This window comes from Lynx canadensis, chromosome B4 (assembly GCF_007474595.2).
Source record: "Lynx canadensis isolate LIC74 chromosome B4, mLynCan4.pri.v2, whole genome shotgun sequence".
Lineage (NCBI taxonomy): Eukaryota > Metazoa > Chordata > Mammalia > Carnivora > Felidae > Lynx > Lynx canadensis.
The window spans coordinates 81,213,754-81,232,878 of record NC_044309.1 but is presented as its reverse complement, the minus strand read 5'-3'; the positions used below and the strand labels follow the sequence as shown (position 1 = coordinate 81,232,878).

Here is a 19,125-nt window from a genome sequence, read left to right as displayed (position 1 = left end):
GCACTACATCTTTTAATATTTAGCTATTCATTTTTATTTTATTTTAATTCCAGTATAGTTAACATACACTGTTATGTTCATTTCAGGTGTACAATATAGTGATTCCAGAGTTCCATACATCACCCAATGCTCATCCTGACAAATGAACTCCTTAAACCCCATCACCTATTTTACCCATCCCTCTGCAAACCTCCTCTCTGGTAACCATAATCTTGTTCTCTATGGCTAAGAGTGTGTTTCTTGGCTTGACAAAGCAGGAAAGAATATCTAATGGGAAAAAGAATGTCTCTTCAACAAATGGTATTGGGAAAACTGGTCAGGACATGCAAAAGAATGAAAATACACCCCTTTCTTAGACCATACACAAACTCCAAATGGATTAAAGACCTAAATGGGAGACCTGAAACCATAAAAATTCTAGAGGAGGGCACAGGCAGCAATGTCTCTGACATTAGCTTTAGCAACATTTTACTAGATATGTCTCCTGAGTCAAAGGAAATATGTTTCTGCAACAATACTTACTCTGTTTCTAATTTAGATATTGAGACATTGTTTTCCAGTTTCTAAAACTGTGTTCTTAGGACCAAAATGTCCAATTTTGAGTTTTAATTTTGATGCCATTTACAAACCTCATTGTCTTATAAAATTGGGTAGAAGCTGATGACCAAATCACAATTCCTGAGCTTAATAGTAGCTATGATTAATGTTATTCTTAATATATATTCTTTTAAATATGAGCAGAGGAAATAAATGTGTTGTCTATCAGGAAATATTAGAATTTCCTTAGTGATAGATAAGAGTAAAGTTCTCTATTTATGAGAAAGAAAACTAAAGCCGGAGATATTAGTTAATGCTCACATAGGTAGAGCTATATCAATAATATATTTTGACAGCATACTGTTTCACTTATGTCATTTTTATGTTCCTTATTTAAATTAACAACTGTTTTTTCTTTTTCCACTATTTATCTTTTAAAACTCTCAAATTTGTCTGAGGGCAAGCAGGAACTGATAAGGAAGTGTTTTTGATAACAAAACCTTTCATTGTCTTCTTTCTAGGAGACTAAATAAGTAGAATGAATAAAATTCTTTGTAAAATTTACTTTATAGAAACCACAAATTTCTAAAATGTAAACTATATGACTTTTACCTGTCTTTTTCTCTTTTTATCCTTAAAAATCAGATTTTATCTACGGTCTAAGTCCTCAATAATATTTGCTGTATTTTTTTTTCCCTATGGGGTGAACTGGGTAGGTCTGTAGGAGTAACTGTCAGGCTTGTATTGTGTCTTTTTATTTTCTTTTCTTTATTCCTGACAATCAGCATTCTCTTCCTTTAGGAACAGACACATATTTGTTGCAACATACCGGCAAAATTGGCAGATCAAAAGGCAGAGACTATTATTGTATTTTGAAACATGACTGGAATGCTAAAATATAAAATTTGTTTTAGTAAATATGCCTATGTGATAAATTGGGGATCACCCTGCTTTATTCCAACAAAGTAACCTTTGGAATGGGAGAAAGATAAACACATTTATTGACAAATCTGGAACATACTTACGTTTTGATATGTCTAATGATTCCAGTCATAAATACAACCCCAGATTTTCTTATTTACTTAATATGTGAGAGAGAATGCATTCATAAACTACTTCAGGATACTTTGTCATCAGTTCTCCCTTGCCTCTGTTATGTAAAAGCCTCTCATACTGAGAAAAAGGCAGGCTCGAGTGCATGCAAGCTTTCTATAGCCTCTGCTCTAAGTGAAGGAATTTCTCTTTATCACTTTTATCTTTCCATATAACCACAAACATTGTTCTGACCTGAACTTAATGAAGTTCTTAAGTTCTTAAGTTCTGAGAGTTCTTTAAGTGATTTCCAGGGAATACTGCCTTATGACTGGAAGTTAAAACATTTCAAAGCTCCCTGGATAAGAGGAAGATTGACTACTATCCAAAGATAAAACAATTTTACCTTCCCTGGTCACTGTATAAATCCCCCAAGAGACCTCGGTCAAGAAAGGAAAGGTGCAAGGACAGATAAACTCAGATGTGTAGTGATGCCATGACACGCGTCTTTCCAGAAAGCTAAGTGATACAGTGAGGTAAAAGCAAAAGTGTACCTGCTAGCATATACAATCACCCTGGTTTCCCTTTGGCTGTACTTACTTTTCCTAATATGCCCATGGCACTTAGTCTACATTTGGGCAGTAATTTATTCTCAGTTCCTTTGGGACTCTTTAAATACAGAGCTGAGCCACATGGTAGTGGACTCTTCATTGAAGGTGGCACCAAAGCTTTATTAATTGATACATTCCCACTTGTATAAAGTAGAATGAATACATGAACAACTTATTTCATTTATTTTTGTTGTGCATTTTTATTATTAACTTTAAAATGAAAATGTCCTCAGTGGTTACCAAATTTGTTATAAAAAATCATAAAACATAAAAACATTCTGACTTGAGTGTTAGGTTATTGCCCACGCTCTCCCAAAAACATTTGGATGGAATCCTCTGCCAGATATAAAAATCTTCCCAGAAATCCTTCATCTTGTCACCTGTCAGCCCCAACCAACTTACTACATCTGTATTCCTTGTGACCCAACTGTGGATCTCATTATGCCTTGAAAATGCCTGTTCTGTGCTCAACAAACTTACTTTTGCTCTCTTTTTCAAGTTATTATTGAGTTTTTTTTTTATTTGATTATAGTGCACACACGCTGTTACATTAGTTTCAGGTGTACAACTTAGTGTTTGGCAAGTTTATACATTACATTGTGTTCACACAAGTATAGCTACCAGCTCCCATTACTTGCTATTACAATATCTTTGACTGTAATCCTTTTGGTGTCTTTTATTTCCATGATTTATTCATTCCATAACAAAGTCTGTATCTCCCTCTCCCCTTCCCCCATTTTCCTACCCCGGCAACTATTAGTTTTTTCTCTGTATTTACAGATGTGATTGTGCTTTTGGTTTGTTTACTTTTTTTTTTTTTTTAACAAGCCACTTAGGAGAATCATATGGCATTTTTCTTTCTTGGTCTGAGTCATTTCACTTTACATGATGCCTTCTGTGTCCTTTCATGTGGTCTCATACTTCTCATTTTTCAGGAAAAAAAAGGTTTCTTAGTACCCTCAATATATATATATATATATATATATATATATATATATATATGTCTAAATTTAACAGGGCTAAGGCACAGTAATATTTGACCCCTTTCTGCCATTTCAGACTCACTTCTTACCATCCACCCTCACTTTTTCCACTCCAGAATACCTGCGGTTTTGTGTATTTGTTGTAATAATCTTACTTTTTCTTCTCCTTCAGGGCATTCACAGTCACATATGATCTTTACCCTGTTGGAAATGAGGAAAACGTTGGCACTTCAGTTCACTTCTACTCATTCATCAATGATACTTTATTTATATTTATTGCTTTGTTTTTACTTGAGTATTGATGACACACAAAGTTACACGAGTTTCAGGTTATAATACTGCAGTTCAGCAAGTGCATACACTGTGCTGTGTTCACCGTAAGAGTAGCTACCACCTGTCACAATACCACACATTTATAAAAGCATTGACTGTATTCCTTATTCTGTACCTTTTATTCTCATGATCTATTTATTCCCTAACTAGAAGCCTATACCTCCCACTCCTCTTGCCTGTTTTGCCCATCACCCCAACCCCTCCCATCTTGCAAAATCAATTAGTTGTCTGTAATAATGAGTTTGTTTCAGCTTTGGTTGTTTGTTAATTTTTTTTTTTTTTTTTTTTTTTTAGATTCTATATATAAGTGAAATCAGGTGGTATTTGTCTTTGTCTCTCTGGCATATTTTATGTAGCATAATCTCCTCTATGTCCATCGATGTTGTTTTAAATAGCAAGATCTCATCTTCTTTTATAGCTGAATAATGTTTCATTGTATATGTGTGTGTGTGTGTGTGTGTGTGTGTGTGTGTGTGTGCGTGCGTGTATAATGTCTTCTTTATCCATTCATCTATGAGTGTACACTTTGGGTTGCTTCCATATCTTGGTTTTTGTGAATAATGCTCCAAAAACTGCAGGGCTGCATATATCTTTTGGAATTGGTATTTTTAGTTGAATATTTTTATTACTTAGAATAGTAAGAAAAATGATTTGTGTTCCATAACCACTGGTTTTATGTTCACAATCATGAATCACTTACATGGGAACTTGGAATGTTTAGCTAATGAACTCAAGATTTCCTATAGCTGTATATAGCAAGATAGTGGAGATTAGAAGGTTAAAATTTCGTTTTCTCTTATTAAATATTCATGATAATATTAATTCATCTTAATCAAAATTTTGATGTATTTGTGTGAAACAGTAATTTAAGGACCATATCTTTGAAGGTTTGTGTACTTTCTGGTTCCTTAAGGGGTACGTGAAGTGTTTCAACATGGGGACAAAGGAGCTATTGAGAATAGCTACTACTTTTGTCAATGATGGCCTTTTTTCCTGCAGAATAATTAGCATATTTGGAAATGGAGGTAACAATCATGTGAGAAATACAAGAGGAGAAAAACTTTTTCTTGTCTGACTGACAGATGTGATATACATGTAGGACAAAATCACAAATGCCAAAGTGAATAGCGAAGTAATCCAAACAAAGTAAAGGCCAATTACTTCTAGGAGCCTTGCATCTGAGAATATGGTTGTACAAGGGAAAGATAGTCACATGCAAAGTGGTCAGTGATATTAGAAGCACAGTTATCCGGCTGGAGCAGAAGTATAAGGGGTAGCATAAATGACCAGAAACATGCCCAGTCATGCACAGAGCGTAAACAGGTTGCAGAGATTCCTGTCTTTGATGGTTGTGTAATGAAGGGGTTTGCAAATGGCAACATAGTGGTCAAGGGACATGGCAATTAGGATGGGAAGTTCAGCCACCTCCATGAAAAGAAAGAAAAATTCTTGGGCTATACAATTATTATGAGAAATGTTTTTGTCTTTGGTAATAATTGCCCTCAGAAATCTAGGAATATATATAGTTGTAAAGGAAAGTTCTAAGAAAGAGAAGTTCCAGGTAAGAAATACATAGGCATATGTAGATCCATAGATCATCACCAGGTTAGAGTGATGATTAGTCAGGTTTCCAGTGACACATATATGTATGTGATGAATAAAAAGATGAAAATCACAATTAGAAGATCAGGATCATCATAAAGGCCCAGCAGGACAAACTGATCATTTTGTGCTTGTTCATTTCCTTCTCTTTTCTTTCCTCTTTTTTTAGCAATATGTGACAGTGTTAATGGATCTGGAGAACATTAGATGAAATAAGTCAGTCACATGACAGAAGAACAAAAAAAGGATAAATCCACTTTTATGAAGTGTTAAAATTGGTCAAACTCATAGAAATGGAGGATAGATGGTGGCTGCCTTGGGACAGGTTGGAGTGGCCAATGGGGAATTGATGGTAGCTGCTATAAAGTTCCGTTCTGTGGGGCTCCTGGGTGGCTCAGTTGGTTAAGTGTCTGACTTTGGCTCACATCATGATATCTTGGTCCATGAGTTCAAGCCCTGTGTCAGGCTCTGTGCTGACAGCTCAGAGCCTGAAGCCTGCTTTGGATTCTTTGTCTCCCTCTCTCTCTGCCCCTCCCCCACTCATGCTCTGTCCCTCTCTCTTTCTGTCTCACTCACTCACTCAAAAATACACATTAAGAAGAAAAAGTTAAGTTCTGTTAGAGGAATAAGTTCTGAGAATGTTGAAGATGAATATTGTTGAAGAACATTGTTTGCTGTAGTACATTTGCTTATAGTTAATACTATATTGTGCTTTTAAGAAATAAGAGGGTAGATCTTGTGTTAAATATTCTCACCACTTAATAAATATAATTTGTACTGATTCCAAACTATAGAGGTTAGATATAAAGACCAATATTAACAATAACAATCACTGCTATTTATTGTTAGCTGTTTATACTATATGCCTGACAGGTTCATTTCCATCCCTAAGTACATTATATATGCCAGATTTATCCGACACCTGCCTTATCAACGGGGAAGTATATGTTGAGAGGTTATAGAAACCCTCAGTTTGCCAACTATTTGCCTTATTTAGCATACAAATTATACTTCAGAGAAGATGAAATTGAGAAACTATGCATAGGTTTTCCCTTACATTTTGAGTCTCCTTCATTTTTCTATAATTTATTTTGTTTGTTTCTCAACAACTCCTGTGATGTATTCCTCAATTGAATAAATTGCATAGTGATCATTAGGCATGTTGGGCTACTAATTAGGATTGTAGTATATTTTCTATTACTAAAAAGTAGTTCATATACTTTAGATTACATTTTAAGTTTCCACAATTCTTATTTAATGTACACACACACACACACACACACACACATACACATCTTTCCAAAATACTTTAGGCACTCAATGCCTTACATAGAGTGAGTGGAAGAATATTATCAGGTGATATTTTATTTTATATGAAATAGATAAATTTTCTTCTTATGAAGCTTTTATTTTCTATGAAACCTAAATGATTTTGTTTAGGCATTAAATAATTTAGATACATGTCCTGTTGGAAACTTGTCCAAAACTAGAGAAGAAGCTATACATATGTATTTCAGCATAGTCAGAAAATGGAGCTTACCCTCCATGGAATTAGAGAAAGTGACTTATCTTACATATCTAAAACAGATATTGCTTCACTATTGTCACACAATATGTGTACACATGTATATGCATATATATATTTACCTGTATATCTACCTATATCTACTGAGTACAGGATTTGGAAATATGAAGATGTATTTATATTGTTAAAGATCTACACTTCTTTTAGCCAATAGGTAAATTACATGCACATACTCCATTAAGTGAGCAGTATTTCTTGGTTTTTAAATGAAAGCATTCGCATGTTCCATAAATCATATGGCAGTTGAATATTTTTTTCCCTAGAGAAATGGCAAGATGTTTAAGGAAAATTCTGTCAAATATCAATGAAATAATAAAATTGTGTTTTCTGTATAGAGTAAGTAAAATATCATAACAATATTTACACAGTGTCCCCTCCATTCCTGGTGATAATGGTTTTCCTAAACAAAACTTAAAGTACAACTTTATCTTATAAAACAATTATTGCTCGAGAAGTTGCAACCAACAAAGTGTTCAGAAAATGGAACCTTTAGAAAGACGTATGAAATTACTGCAATTGAATGGGAAATATATTATAGTGCTTGTAAGCTGTTAAAAACAGAGAACAAAAGTATAAGGATGACAGGAAGGCCATTGTGATTTGAAGAAGTTCCTTGAATTTCATGTTTGTATATTTTAAATTGCTGTGCAAGTGTGTGTCTAATTTATGACACCACAGCACTTCATTTGCTTGAGAAAAATACTATCTTCCTTGCCTTGTCCATGAAGGCTTGCCTGACTTGCTGATTCCTTAGGCTGTAAATAAAGGGGTTCAGCATGGGGGCCACTGAGGTGTTTAGCACAGCAACTGCCTTGCTCAGAGACACTGTGTCTTTTGCTGATGGATTAATGTACATGAAAATGCAGCTGCCATAGGAGATGGAGATGACAATCATATGGGATGAACATGTGGAAAAGGCCTTTGTCCTCTGACTAGTAGAAGGAATTCTTAAAATTGTTCTGATGATATATGTGTAAGACAGAAATATCAAGGCCAAAGTGAACATTAAAGTGAACACAGCGCAGGAAAACCCCAGCGCCTCTAAGAATTTTGTGTCTGAACAGGAAAGTTGCAGCAGGGGAAAATAATCACAGGTAAAATGGTCAATAACATTAGACCTACAGTAATTAAGGTTTAGGAGCAACATGAGTGCGGGGAATATGATTAAGAATGACGTTAGCCACGAAGAGAAGACAAGGAGTATGCAGACTCTGTGATTCATGATGGTCATGTAATGCAGAGGTTTGCAGATGGCAATGTAACGGTCATAGGACATGGCGGCCAGAAGGTAAAATTCAGTGACTCCCAAGAGAATGTAAAAAAATAGCTGAGCAATGCAGTCATTAAAGGAAATGGTTTTATCTCCAGTCATCATGGTGCCCAGGAACTTGGGTATGCTGACAGTTGTGAATGAAACCTCTAATAAGGAGAAGTTTCTGAGGAAGAAATACATGGGGGTCTGGAGGTGGGAATCCAGCAGGGTAAGGGTGATAATGGTCAGGTTGCCAGTGATGCTGAGCATGTAGGTGACGAGCAGAGAGACAAAGATCACCACCTGAAGCTGTGGGTCATCTGACAATCCCAGGAGGATAAACTCTGTTATTTCTGTGTGGTTTCTCATTCCTCAGTTGCTTATTTATTGTTTTCTCCAAACCTCCAGAAGAAAGCCCAAGGAACAAACTCGAAGAGTGGTTAACAAAGGTCCAAGTGTGAAGCCAGAATTTTGCTTAAATAGTATGTCATTTCCTCTGCAGGGGAAATTTTAAGTGAATTGATAATAGCAATGACCTGTTAATTTCTTCTGTTTTATAGGAGAAAACTCTTGTTTAGGCAGGTTTGAAAACATTCAATATCACAAAACTTGAAGTGCTAGAGCAGGGTTTTTTCCCAGGCTTTTCTGACTCCAAATATTACCTTTTAACTTTCAGAGACATGCCCATGACGTTTCTTTCCAGTGAGAACTATCTTTGTGCTTTTGTTCCAGTTGTACACCAGTTTCTTTTTCTCTGTAACTTAAACCTTAATTACACTGAGAATCCTAAAAAATGGAAAGATACTGTATTTTTTTAATATAGAGTGTGTTTTGTCCTTCACCATTGATCAACTTTTGCTAACGCTCAGCTTTTACAATTCTCCCTAGTACCTCACAAAGTCAGATATATTACAGTCATCACTACCAGCAACCTTAGGTGTTAGAGTTACAGGCAAGAAAGAGGCAGAAAATAATTTAAGTTGGAAGAGCTTAGAACTGAGCTTGATCACATCTGAATCCCTGGCAATATTTTATAATTTTTCAGCCTATGTGTAATTATTATGACCCATGTTCCTATACAAATGATTTTTCCTTCTATTTAAAATATTATTGTTGTTGTTGTTGTTGAAGAATTTCCCTCAGTTAAAGAGTTACATAAGTGCTCTGCAAGAAGATGGGGTAAATAGTTTAATTTCTTTATTTGCATATGGTTTCAAAATAGTTTTAATTTCTTTTTTTAAAACAAAATTTAAATGATATTATCATAGTTATTTCCGTAAGGAAGAGTGACGCTATCTAGGTTTGATTCCAAGCCACTTATTAGGTATGAAGCCATGTGGTCTCTCTGTGTTACTTGTATAAATACAGTTTATTTCTCTGTATACAGGCCTATCTTACAAAGTCATCATGAGTATTAAATGAGTTAATATAGATGAAGTGTTTAGAAAAATGCTTAGTATTTTAAAAAAGCCATAATAAGATTGTTCAGTGGAGAAAATGTTCTCTAACCCCTGAGCTGAAAACCTCTGGGATTAGATGGTGTCTTTTTTTAAAAGATTTAGCTAAAATAAATAGTAATGAATAATGAACACGGAGAGAATCACATAGGAACAATAACAACAATAAAAATGAGGTGGAATCACCTGGATGTATGGTACCTGTGAAAATCTTAGCTTTGTTTTTCCACTTTATGACCATGGTGACCTCTCGCCACCATGGTGTATCTGCTTCCTGCACTCCATCACACTCTCTGCCCTCCAACAATTCACTTCTCTCAATCAGCTAAGATACAATCACCACATGTAGAAATTTGCTGCACTTCAACACTGCTACCAATGGCTGCCAATGGCCGCTTAGTTTCTCCCCCTCCTTAGTAATCTTTCTGAGAATGATTGTGAAACTTGCCTTAAATAAAATAGGTATATGTAACTAGCCTTGTGGGTAGCAGATTTCAATGACACCTCAAATCACCTTCTTCCCAACTTCACAACACTAGGTTTAATACCCTTAGTACGAGTCAGTCCCCTAAGAATCTTAGACTTATTCTTCCCAGCCCACCAAACATCTGTGCTGACATCTCCTGTGAACTCCTAACCACATTGTGCGTGTCTGAAAGTTAGGATGCAGTGTTGCCTTCAAAACCGTGTAACACAATCTAATGCCCGGAAGAGTCACAGTAGGCTTAAAATAAACACTTGTTTAATTCATTAATTAAGTGATGTTGAGTTTGTTGTTGAATCACACCAACAGGTGAGATTCTCCATTGTATGCCCAATTCCTACCTGCATTATGTAGGTTGTGTCTTTCTTTTACAAGGTGTAGTTGCCTACTTTATCTACTTTTCAGAGTGTATTTACCTACTGGACCTAAATTCCCTGTACTGAGTAAATTTATAACAAAGGACATGTAAAGGAGCCCAATATTTTTGGATATATAATTTTTAAAAACATCATAAAATATTATTTTAAAATTACTTTCCTTAAGGGCGCCTGGGTTGCTCTGTTGGTGGAGTGTCCAACTCTTGGTTTTGGCTCAGGTCATGAGATTATGGTTTGGGGTCAAGCCCCATGCTGCCAGCCCAGAGCCTGCTTGGGATTGTCTCTCTCTTCCTTTCTCTGCCCCTCCTCAACTTACACTGTCACTGTCTCTCTCTCTCTCTCTCAAAATAAATAAATAATCTTTAAATACATAAAATTACTTTCATTAAACTTCTTTAACGTTCATTCTTTTAATTAAGATCATTTCTGCTCAATAACATCACTTGTCTTTGATCAGGGTTTCCTTTTCATTGAAAGTGCTAGTTTTTCTTAACACCTGGAAGTCCCAAAAGGCATTCTTATCCAATAGAAAATATCATTCTGAAAATTGAAATTTCTGTACTATTTTACTGGCATTGGAGATCCAGGAATAAAAATAGTGTATATTACTCTTCCATAGGTCATAATGTGTCAGTGCACTGTATTTTTACCACAATTTCAAGGTTTTTTTTTTTTTTTTTTTTTTTTTTTTTTTGCTTTTTCTTTTTTCCTCTTACATTCCTATCAATTTTAAAACATTTTTGAAAAATAATACCATGACAGACTTACACATTCTGGCTACTGATTAAACCCTTTGTAGGAATGCACAAAGAGCTGTGAAGGAAGGTATTAATAGATAATGAAGACTTCATGTGAACATCTGAAAGTGAATACTGACAGGCCAATTTTGTAGGACCAGAGAACACACTTGAACTGCAAAAGAGGGGCATTTGGGTGGCTCAGTCATCTGATCGTGCCACCTTGGCTCAGATCATGATCTCACGGTTGGTGGTTTTGAGCCCTGCTTTGGGCTCTATGCTGACAGCTTAGAGCCTGGAGCCTGCTTTGTATTCTGTGTCCCTCTCTCTTTGCCCCTTCCCTGCTCGCACTCTGTCTCTCTCTCAAAAATAAACATAAAAAAAATTTTTTTTAAAAAGAACTGTAAGAAGAGATGATCCACTATCACAGACTTGGGGGAGATATGCTATACTATTTATGTAAAGATGTTAATGAAAATTCAATGAATTGTATTCATTTACCAACATCAACTAAGCCTGATACATGTTATGCCTTCATTCATTCAGCAGCCTTTTGGGAGAAATAAACTTCAGTGTTTAACAAGGTGCATATGATTCCTCAAGCCTGAGGCCATCCCAAGGATGTATTCATGCAGTGGATAAAGGATATCTCTAAGCATTTAACTCCTCTTTATTGTTTCTGAAGGCAGATCCATATTTCCCCCTGGAAGAACACGGTTTAGGTTAACCTCTATATTATCTTCCACCTGTTTAGTCAAAATCAAGAATCCCTTCAAGGACCCCTGAGACTGGCTCTTTGACATATTCAAAATGAAAGTTAACAATAATACTTCATTTTTGTTGAATAAGATGGCCACAAAGTACCTTCAAGGTTTCATTCTGAAAGCACCCCTGCATAAGCCCTTTCAAAGTTGTTAACCACCAATTTAGTATTAACAATGACCTGTTAGTATTTGTGACTAACTTGAATTTAAATAAATAAATTAAAAAAAAAAAAGACAATGGGCCTTTAGATAAACTAGATACTGATGACTTCTTTGATGCCCAAGATGAGAAAGGGAATTTGTTTTAAAGGATACATTATGGACAAAAAGGATGTTTTTTTGAGAAACTAGGAGTCTTAGACTGATTCCATTTTATTTGTGGTGAATTTTGTTGTTGTTGTTGTTAATGTCTCAGTTGCCCTGGATGGACATATCCCTTAGTAATGCAATAACTTTGAGAATCTAATTGTTTCAACATTTTCTGTTTACTAAGTTAAACTTCGTTAGAGGTCATTAGCAAAACTTCACAAATCATAGCTTCCAAGCAATGTGCTTTATGATCAAATCACTCTTTTTTTTTTTTCTTTCTTTCTTTTTTTTTTTTTTTTTACCTCATGAGTAAAGAGTTGTTCAGAGATTAGGCTCATACATTAGAGGAAAAGAAAATTGTTTAATTCAGTGTCATGGGTAACATCTAGTTCTGCTTCATAATTACTCTAAATTTACTTGCAATGTTCAGTCTTGGGCTTTGGGCCATGACACAGGTGTTCTCTAAGAACTTCTTTGGGACTGAATAAAGCAAAGTCTCCCGCGGAGAACCTAGTGAGCCACTGGAAGGATTGTACCTGTAGGAGTTGGTGGCAAATACCGGTTCCTAATCTCAAGCTTTCAGTTCTTTATTTAGACATCAATAAGCAAAGAAAAGAGGGAAAGTGCATAAACTGATAATGATTATGGTATCAAAACACTATTAATTGCTTATTCATGACACTCTAGGGTAAATTACTGTCACAGAGCGTATGTGGGCTCTGCAGTTAGAGAAACGTGAGTTAAAAATACGAATGGGCTGCTTAATGGATGTGTGACTTTGGACTTTACTCAATTTCCTTAAGCATCAGTTCTGTTTCTCATGGAGCTGAAATTTGAAGGGTGTCTTGGGAACTAACTGAAATAATATAAATGCAAGTGCTCTATAAACTATGTGGCACTTACTATGCTTTAAGAAGAGCTGGTGTATTTACTTTATTTTCTTTTAGTTGAAATTGATTTCCAAGTCTGGGAACATTATTAATACTATCTGTGATTGAGCAAAGCCATTATTGATTCCAATGAAATTCTAAGGACTTTTATATTCTATCTCATTTAGCCTTTATGACACATCTTTGGAACTTTTATCTTTATTCCCAAATGAAGCACCAGGGTCAGTGTGGTTTTGTACATGAGATATATTTATACAGCTGACAAGTGGTAAATATAATCACAGATTCTCTAAATTAAAGTCTGTTCTCTTAAAGAAAGTATGATATAACTTGTACTCAATTAGAAACACAAGCACAGAGATGGTAATTTTCTGCTTTTTATTTAATAGAGAATGAATGAATTGATATAACAAAGCAAAATATACTAACATATCTTTACATTTTAAAAAATATATCCAGTTACAAAATAAAACTCCAATGTACCCTATTTGGTCTAATTAAAAGTTGAACTGATAATTGATGAATCAATGATACGGTTTGGGAGACTTCCATTGCCTTCTATATGTCTGACTTACCTCTCATTTTCATACAGGCTCACTAGCACGCAGAATGGCTGGATACAAAAAATACTAGCAATTGCTATTGTTGTAATCCAAGGAAACCAGTGTTCCTGGACATACGTCCCCTCCGTGAACCCCTTTGCTTTCTATGTTAATATTTTGGTCTTAAGTTTTCATTTTATCTAGAGGGAATATATTTCTTTGAATGAGAAAGGAATGCATGTATAAAAGGGGAAAAAAATCAGAAGATGTTTTAAAACCATCCACTATGGCTGCTACACAGATTCTGTATAATATAAGCTACTTAGTGTTTTATATATTGTCTTCACTGCTGCCTCAAGGGGGATAATTCAGTGAATCCAAATTGCCAGAACAGAACTATACACAAAACACTAAGGAATATAAAACATAATACACATTAGTATTAAAATTAGAAAAGGAAGCTGTGGGACTGTGTCTGATGAGACAGGGAAAAAAAAAAAAAAGCAAGCAAACAACCACACTAAGGGGAAAGTTCATGTCCCCTGAAAGTATTTTTCAGAGATTAACAACCTGGCTCATAACACATAGCTGTACTGAATGCATCTCTAACCTGTGCCATCTTTAAAAAACTGATAATCTACTACCTAGTGCTAAGTCTTTTCTTTACTCCATATTTTAATCTGCATTTCAATAACTTAATCTGCCTTTCAGTAAGAATTTTTGGTGTTATAATATGGCTAATACTTTATAATTTTTTTCCTTCTCCCTCTGTTTCTCACCAGTAATGGCAGTTGAAGAGTTTCTGGTTTTGAATGATTACAGTTCCAATTTATGTGCCAAGTATAATCTTAGGAATTACTACCTTCCTACTAGACTATAATAATATAATCATGCCCAAGTAGTATAATGTGAGTATAAAACACCAATAAAATTGTGCATGTCCTAGGTAAAAGCTATAGATATTTGCAAGTTCCCACAGATTCTTAAATGTGTGTGAAATAAACACAAGTTTTTGCCTTTGTTTTGTTTTTCAAGTCAGGTTATCACACTGGCTGTTATGCCTCAAGACCTAAGGCAAATTACTCAACCCTTCTGAACATCAGTTTGCCCACTTGTAAGAAAGATATAATTAGTCTATGTTGCCATATAGCTGTGCAGATTAAATACCTAGGACATACCTAGTTGAACATATGGCACAGAATAACTGCTCTCTAAAGAAGAGATAGTATTATTCATGAAATTCCTATCAAACTTTCATGTGGCATAAATATAATAGTGACTGCCTAAATATTTGTCTTTACATATTATAAAATATAATAGAAATAAACAAGGGGGAGTATATAAAAAAATAACACATGCCCTGAGCATAACTAGAAAGCAAAAGATATATGACTTTTAAATAATTTATAAGCAGTAAAATAGACATTCAACTCTATTAGCTGAGTGAGAAGAACTAGACAGATACTATAGATATTGTGCAAAAAATATAATTGTTAGAGAATTTGTTTCATATTATTTATAGCTTTAAAAAGGAAATGTAAAAAAAAAAGAAGGAAAATGTGATATTAGTAACAGAAAATAAAATTTAAGGATAAATCAATTAAAAGAGTGTTTCCTCAAGTCTTTTTAAAACCTTTTTATTATTTGGAACAATCAGGAAAATGATTTATACTTTATAGCTACTGGCTATATTCAGAATTGTAAATCAGTGAGGAAATTGAACTTACAGACAGTTTGAAAGATAGACACAACATAGTTACTTTCAGTGTACAAGAAAGCTTAAGCAAATTAGCACAGTCTTGCTGCCGGAAGCTGAGCTATCCAACCAGCCTGATGGCAGAGCCCAGGCGGTGGACGGATCAGGACTGCAGGGCTGCCCATCAACAGTGAAACTTCTTGTACTCCCACTTTTATGTAATTTGGCCTTAATAAAAGTACCTGGGGAATTGTCTGTTGGGGAATTGTCCTCGACAGGCCCCCTGGGAAAAGAACCATTGGGGAAAGAAAATAAGGTTCCTTAAGCTGGAGTTGGACTCTGGCACCTTGCAAAAATCTGTGAGCTGGATATGGGAGCATATTGTAGAAGTCAAAATTTTGTTTTTCCTTTAGTGCATCTTCCCAATAACATCCTTTCTTGTTAATACATACTTTCATTTGTTTCTAGAAAACACTACTTTATGAAGCAAAGTTTTGAAAGCTTGTTTTACTTGCTGGTTCCTCAGGGTATAAATAAAAGGGTTCAACATAGGGCAATTGAGGTGTTGAGAATAGCTACCCCTTTGGTCAGTGATGCTCTTTCTTTTGCTGAAGGCTTGACATACATGAATATGCAGCTCCCATAAGAGATGGAAATGACAATCAAGTGAGAGGAACATGTGGAGAAAGCCTTTTTCCTCTGAGTAGCAGACGGATTCTCAGAATGGTGCTAAGAATGCACATGTAGGAAAGAATCACGAATGCCAACGTGAAGAGCAGAGTAACAAAAGCAAAGTAAAAGCCAATCATCTCTAAAAGCCATGTATCTGAGCACGAGAGTTGTAAAATGGGGAAATAGTCACAGGAGAAATGATCGATTACATTGGCAGCACAGAAATCTAGCTGGAGGATGAGCATGAGTGGTGGGAAAATGGTAAGGAATCCCCCCAGCCATGACCCAAAGACCAGTAGGGTGCAGATTTTCTTGTTCATGATGGTGGTGTAGTGAAGAGGCCTGCAGATGGCAACGTAGCGATCAAAAGACATGGCAGTGAGAAGAAAAAACTCAGACACACCCATGAAGATGAAGAAAAATAGCTGAGCTAAACAATCGTTATAGGAAATGGTCTTGACTTTAGTAATGATTGTCCCCAAAAATCTGGGGATAGACACACTGGTGAATGTAATTTCTAAGGAGAAATTCCACAGGAAGAAAATACATAGGACAGTCTGTCAAGGTGAGGATGATGATGGTTGGGTTTCCAGTGACACTTAATATATAAGCCTTAAGCAGAATGATAAAGATTATAGCCTAAAGCTTTGGGTCATCTGAGATGCCCAAGAGAACAAATCATTGTATGGTTTCGCATACTGATTTTTATCATCTTTAAGCAAAATCTGTGAAAAACAAAACAGAGTTTGTGAATGGTAAAGGAATTAAAGATCAAATGTTTGCACTATTAGTTCCAATGAAATGAAGCCAATGGAACTTTTTTCCTGTTTGCCTTTTTGCAATATCCACTCAATCCCATTAAGTAGAAATATTTTGCACATCCTCTGTTGAAAAGGAAAAATGTATTCTTAGGTCTATATTAAAAATCCACTCACGGGGCGCCTGGGTGGCGCAGTCGGTTAAGCGTCCGACTTCAGCCAGGTCACGATCTCGCGGTCCGTGAGTTCGAGCCCCGCGTCGGGCTCTGGGCTGATGGCTCAGAGCCTGGAGCCTGTTTCCGATTCTGTGTCTCCCTCTCTCTCTGCCCCTCCCCCGTTCATGCTCTGTCTCTCTCTGTCCCAAAAATAAATAAACGTTGAAAAAAAAAAAATTAAAAAAAAAAAAAAAGTCCACTCACGAGTGACTTTATATAGCATCTGTGCTTGTAACCAAATTTTCTATATGTGCAATACATCTCTTATTTATATATTTCTACAACAATATTTAGTAATTATATCTGTAATTTAGACATTGAAATATCGTTTTCAGGTTTCCAGGATTGCATGTTTTTAGGACTGAAATATCTAATTTTGAGTTTTAATTTTTATGCCATGTATAAACTTTAGTTTGTTGTAAAGCTTTGTTGGAAACTGATGACTCAAACACAATTCCTGAGCTTAATTAATAATAACTGTCATTATTTTTATTTTTAATATACATTCTTTTTAACATGCTCATTAGATAAATGTATTTCTAATCATAAAAATATAGGACTAGAATTGTCTTAGCTGTAATAAGAGTAAAGTTCTTAATTTATGGGAAAAAAAAACTTGATATCCATACTTACATAGATAGAGCTATATCAGTAATATAGTCCCTTTATATCATTTTTATGTTCCTCATTTAAATTAACAATTAACTTTGTAACTATATTCACTTTGTCTTTTCACTCTTAAACTTGTTTGAGTACAAGAAGGGACTCATAAAGGAGTTTTTTTTTTTTTTTAATCACAAAGTGTCTCATTGCCTTCTTTCTAGAAGACTAAGTAAAAAATTCTCTATAAGATTTACTTTATAGAAACCACAAATTGCTAAAATGTAGTCTATATGACTTCTGTCTATGTTGTTCTCTCTTTATCTTAGCAACCAGCTTTTATTTGTGCTATTTATTGTACTTTTTTAAAAAATGAAAATCACTGGCAATGTAATGTGAATCAAGTTAGTATCAGTAATTAATTCTCACATGTCACATTTTATACACTAGAATGAAATTCACTTATTATGCATTGTCACATTTCAAAGAGCTCCTTTTTATGTCTGTACTTCTTTTTACAGCATTAACTGGAGAAGTCAGTAGGTGGTAAGTGTCAAAGATTGTATTGTGCCTTATTTTCCTTGTTTTATGTTTTTTCCTTGACAACCAGCATTGTCTTCCTTTAGAAAAAGACACATTTTTGGGGTGCCTGGGTGGCTCAGGGTGAGCTTCCAACTTCAGCTCAGGTCATGATCTCATAGTTCATGAGTTCGAGCCCCACATCGGGCCCTGTGCTGACAGCTCAGAGCCTGGAGCCTGCTTCAGATTCTGTGTCTCCCTCTCTCTCTCTGCCCTTCCCCACTCGCATTATCTCTCTGTTTCTCAAAAATAAATAAACATTAAAAATTTTTTTAAAAAGACACATTTTTGACACATTTCAGCAAAATTGCCATATCAAAAGACAGATACTGTTAATAGTTTTTGAACAAACTGAAATATTAAAATATAAAATTAAAAATAGTAAATATGTTAAAGTAGTAATTTGGAGATCCCTGAAATGTATTCCAAAAAATAACCTTATTAATGGGAGAAAGATAAAAATACATTTATTCACAAATACAAAACATACTTTATTTTTGATATGTCTAATGATCCCAGACAAAAATATAATCCCAGATTTTCTTAATTTGCTTAAAATATGGGAGGCAGTGCATTCATAATCTACTTCAGGAGACTTTTTGTCATTCATTTACCCTTGCTCTGTCTACTGCATTTTCACACAGAGAAAATGCAGGCTTTATTGCTATATAGCCTCTGCTAAAAGGAAAGGAATTTTTCTTTATCTCTTTTATCTTTCCATATAAGCATAAACATTGTTGTGACCTAAATTTCAAGAAATTACTATTGTAACCCTGAGAGTGCTTTAAGTAAATTTCCAGGGAATACTGCTTCATGACTGTAAGGTAAAACATTTGAAAGCTCACTGGATATGATAAAGATTAATACTATCCAAAGATAAAACAAATTTACCTTCTCTAGTCACTCTATAAATGTATGAGAGACCAGAATAAAGAAAATCAGAATGCAGGCAAGATGGTCTTACGCGGTATAGTAATGTCATAACATCCATCTTTCCAGAAAGCTAAGCAATACAGTGAGACTAAAAGCAAAAATGTACCTACCAGTGTGTACAATCAACCTGGTGTCCCCTTGGCTGTATTTAATTTTTCTAGTATGCACATGGCATTC

General features: G+C 35.1%; 1 protein-coding gene and 2 pseudogenes across 1 annotated transcript; all 3 read right to left on the bottom strand.

The window, feature by feature from the left end:
* Nucleotides 1-4,324: 4,324 nt before the first annotated feature.
* LOC115518723 lies at nt 4,325-6,645 on the bottom strand (annotated as a pseudogene).
* A 720-nt stretch (nt 6,646-7,365) lies between these two features.
* LOC115518290 (olfactory receptor 6C1) lies at nt 7,366-8,304 on the bottom strand. Its single transcript, XM_030321716.1, has one exon. The coding sequence runs from the start codon at nt 8,302-8,304 to the stop codon at nt 7,366-7,368; it is 939 nt and encodes a 312-aa protein (XP_030177576.1).
* Nucleotides 8,305-15,645: 7,341 nt separating this feature from the next.
* Nucleotides 15,646-18,830, bottom strand: LOC115518433 (annotated as a pseudogene).
* Between the last annotated feature and the right edge of the window lie 295 nt (nt 18,831-19,125).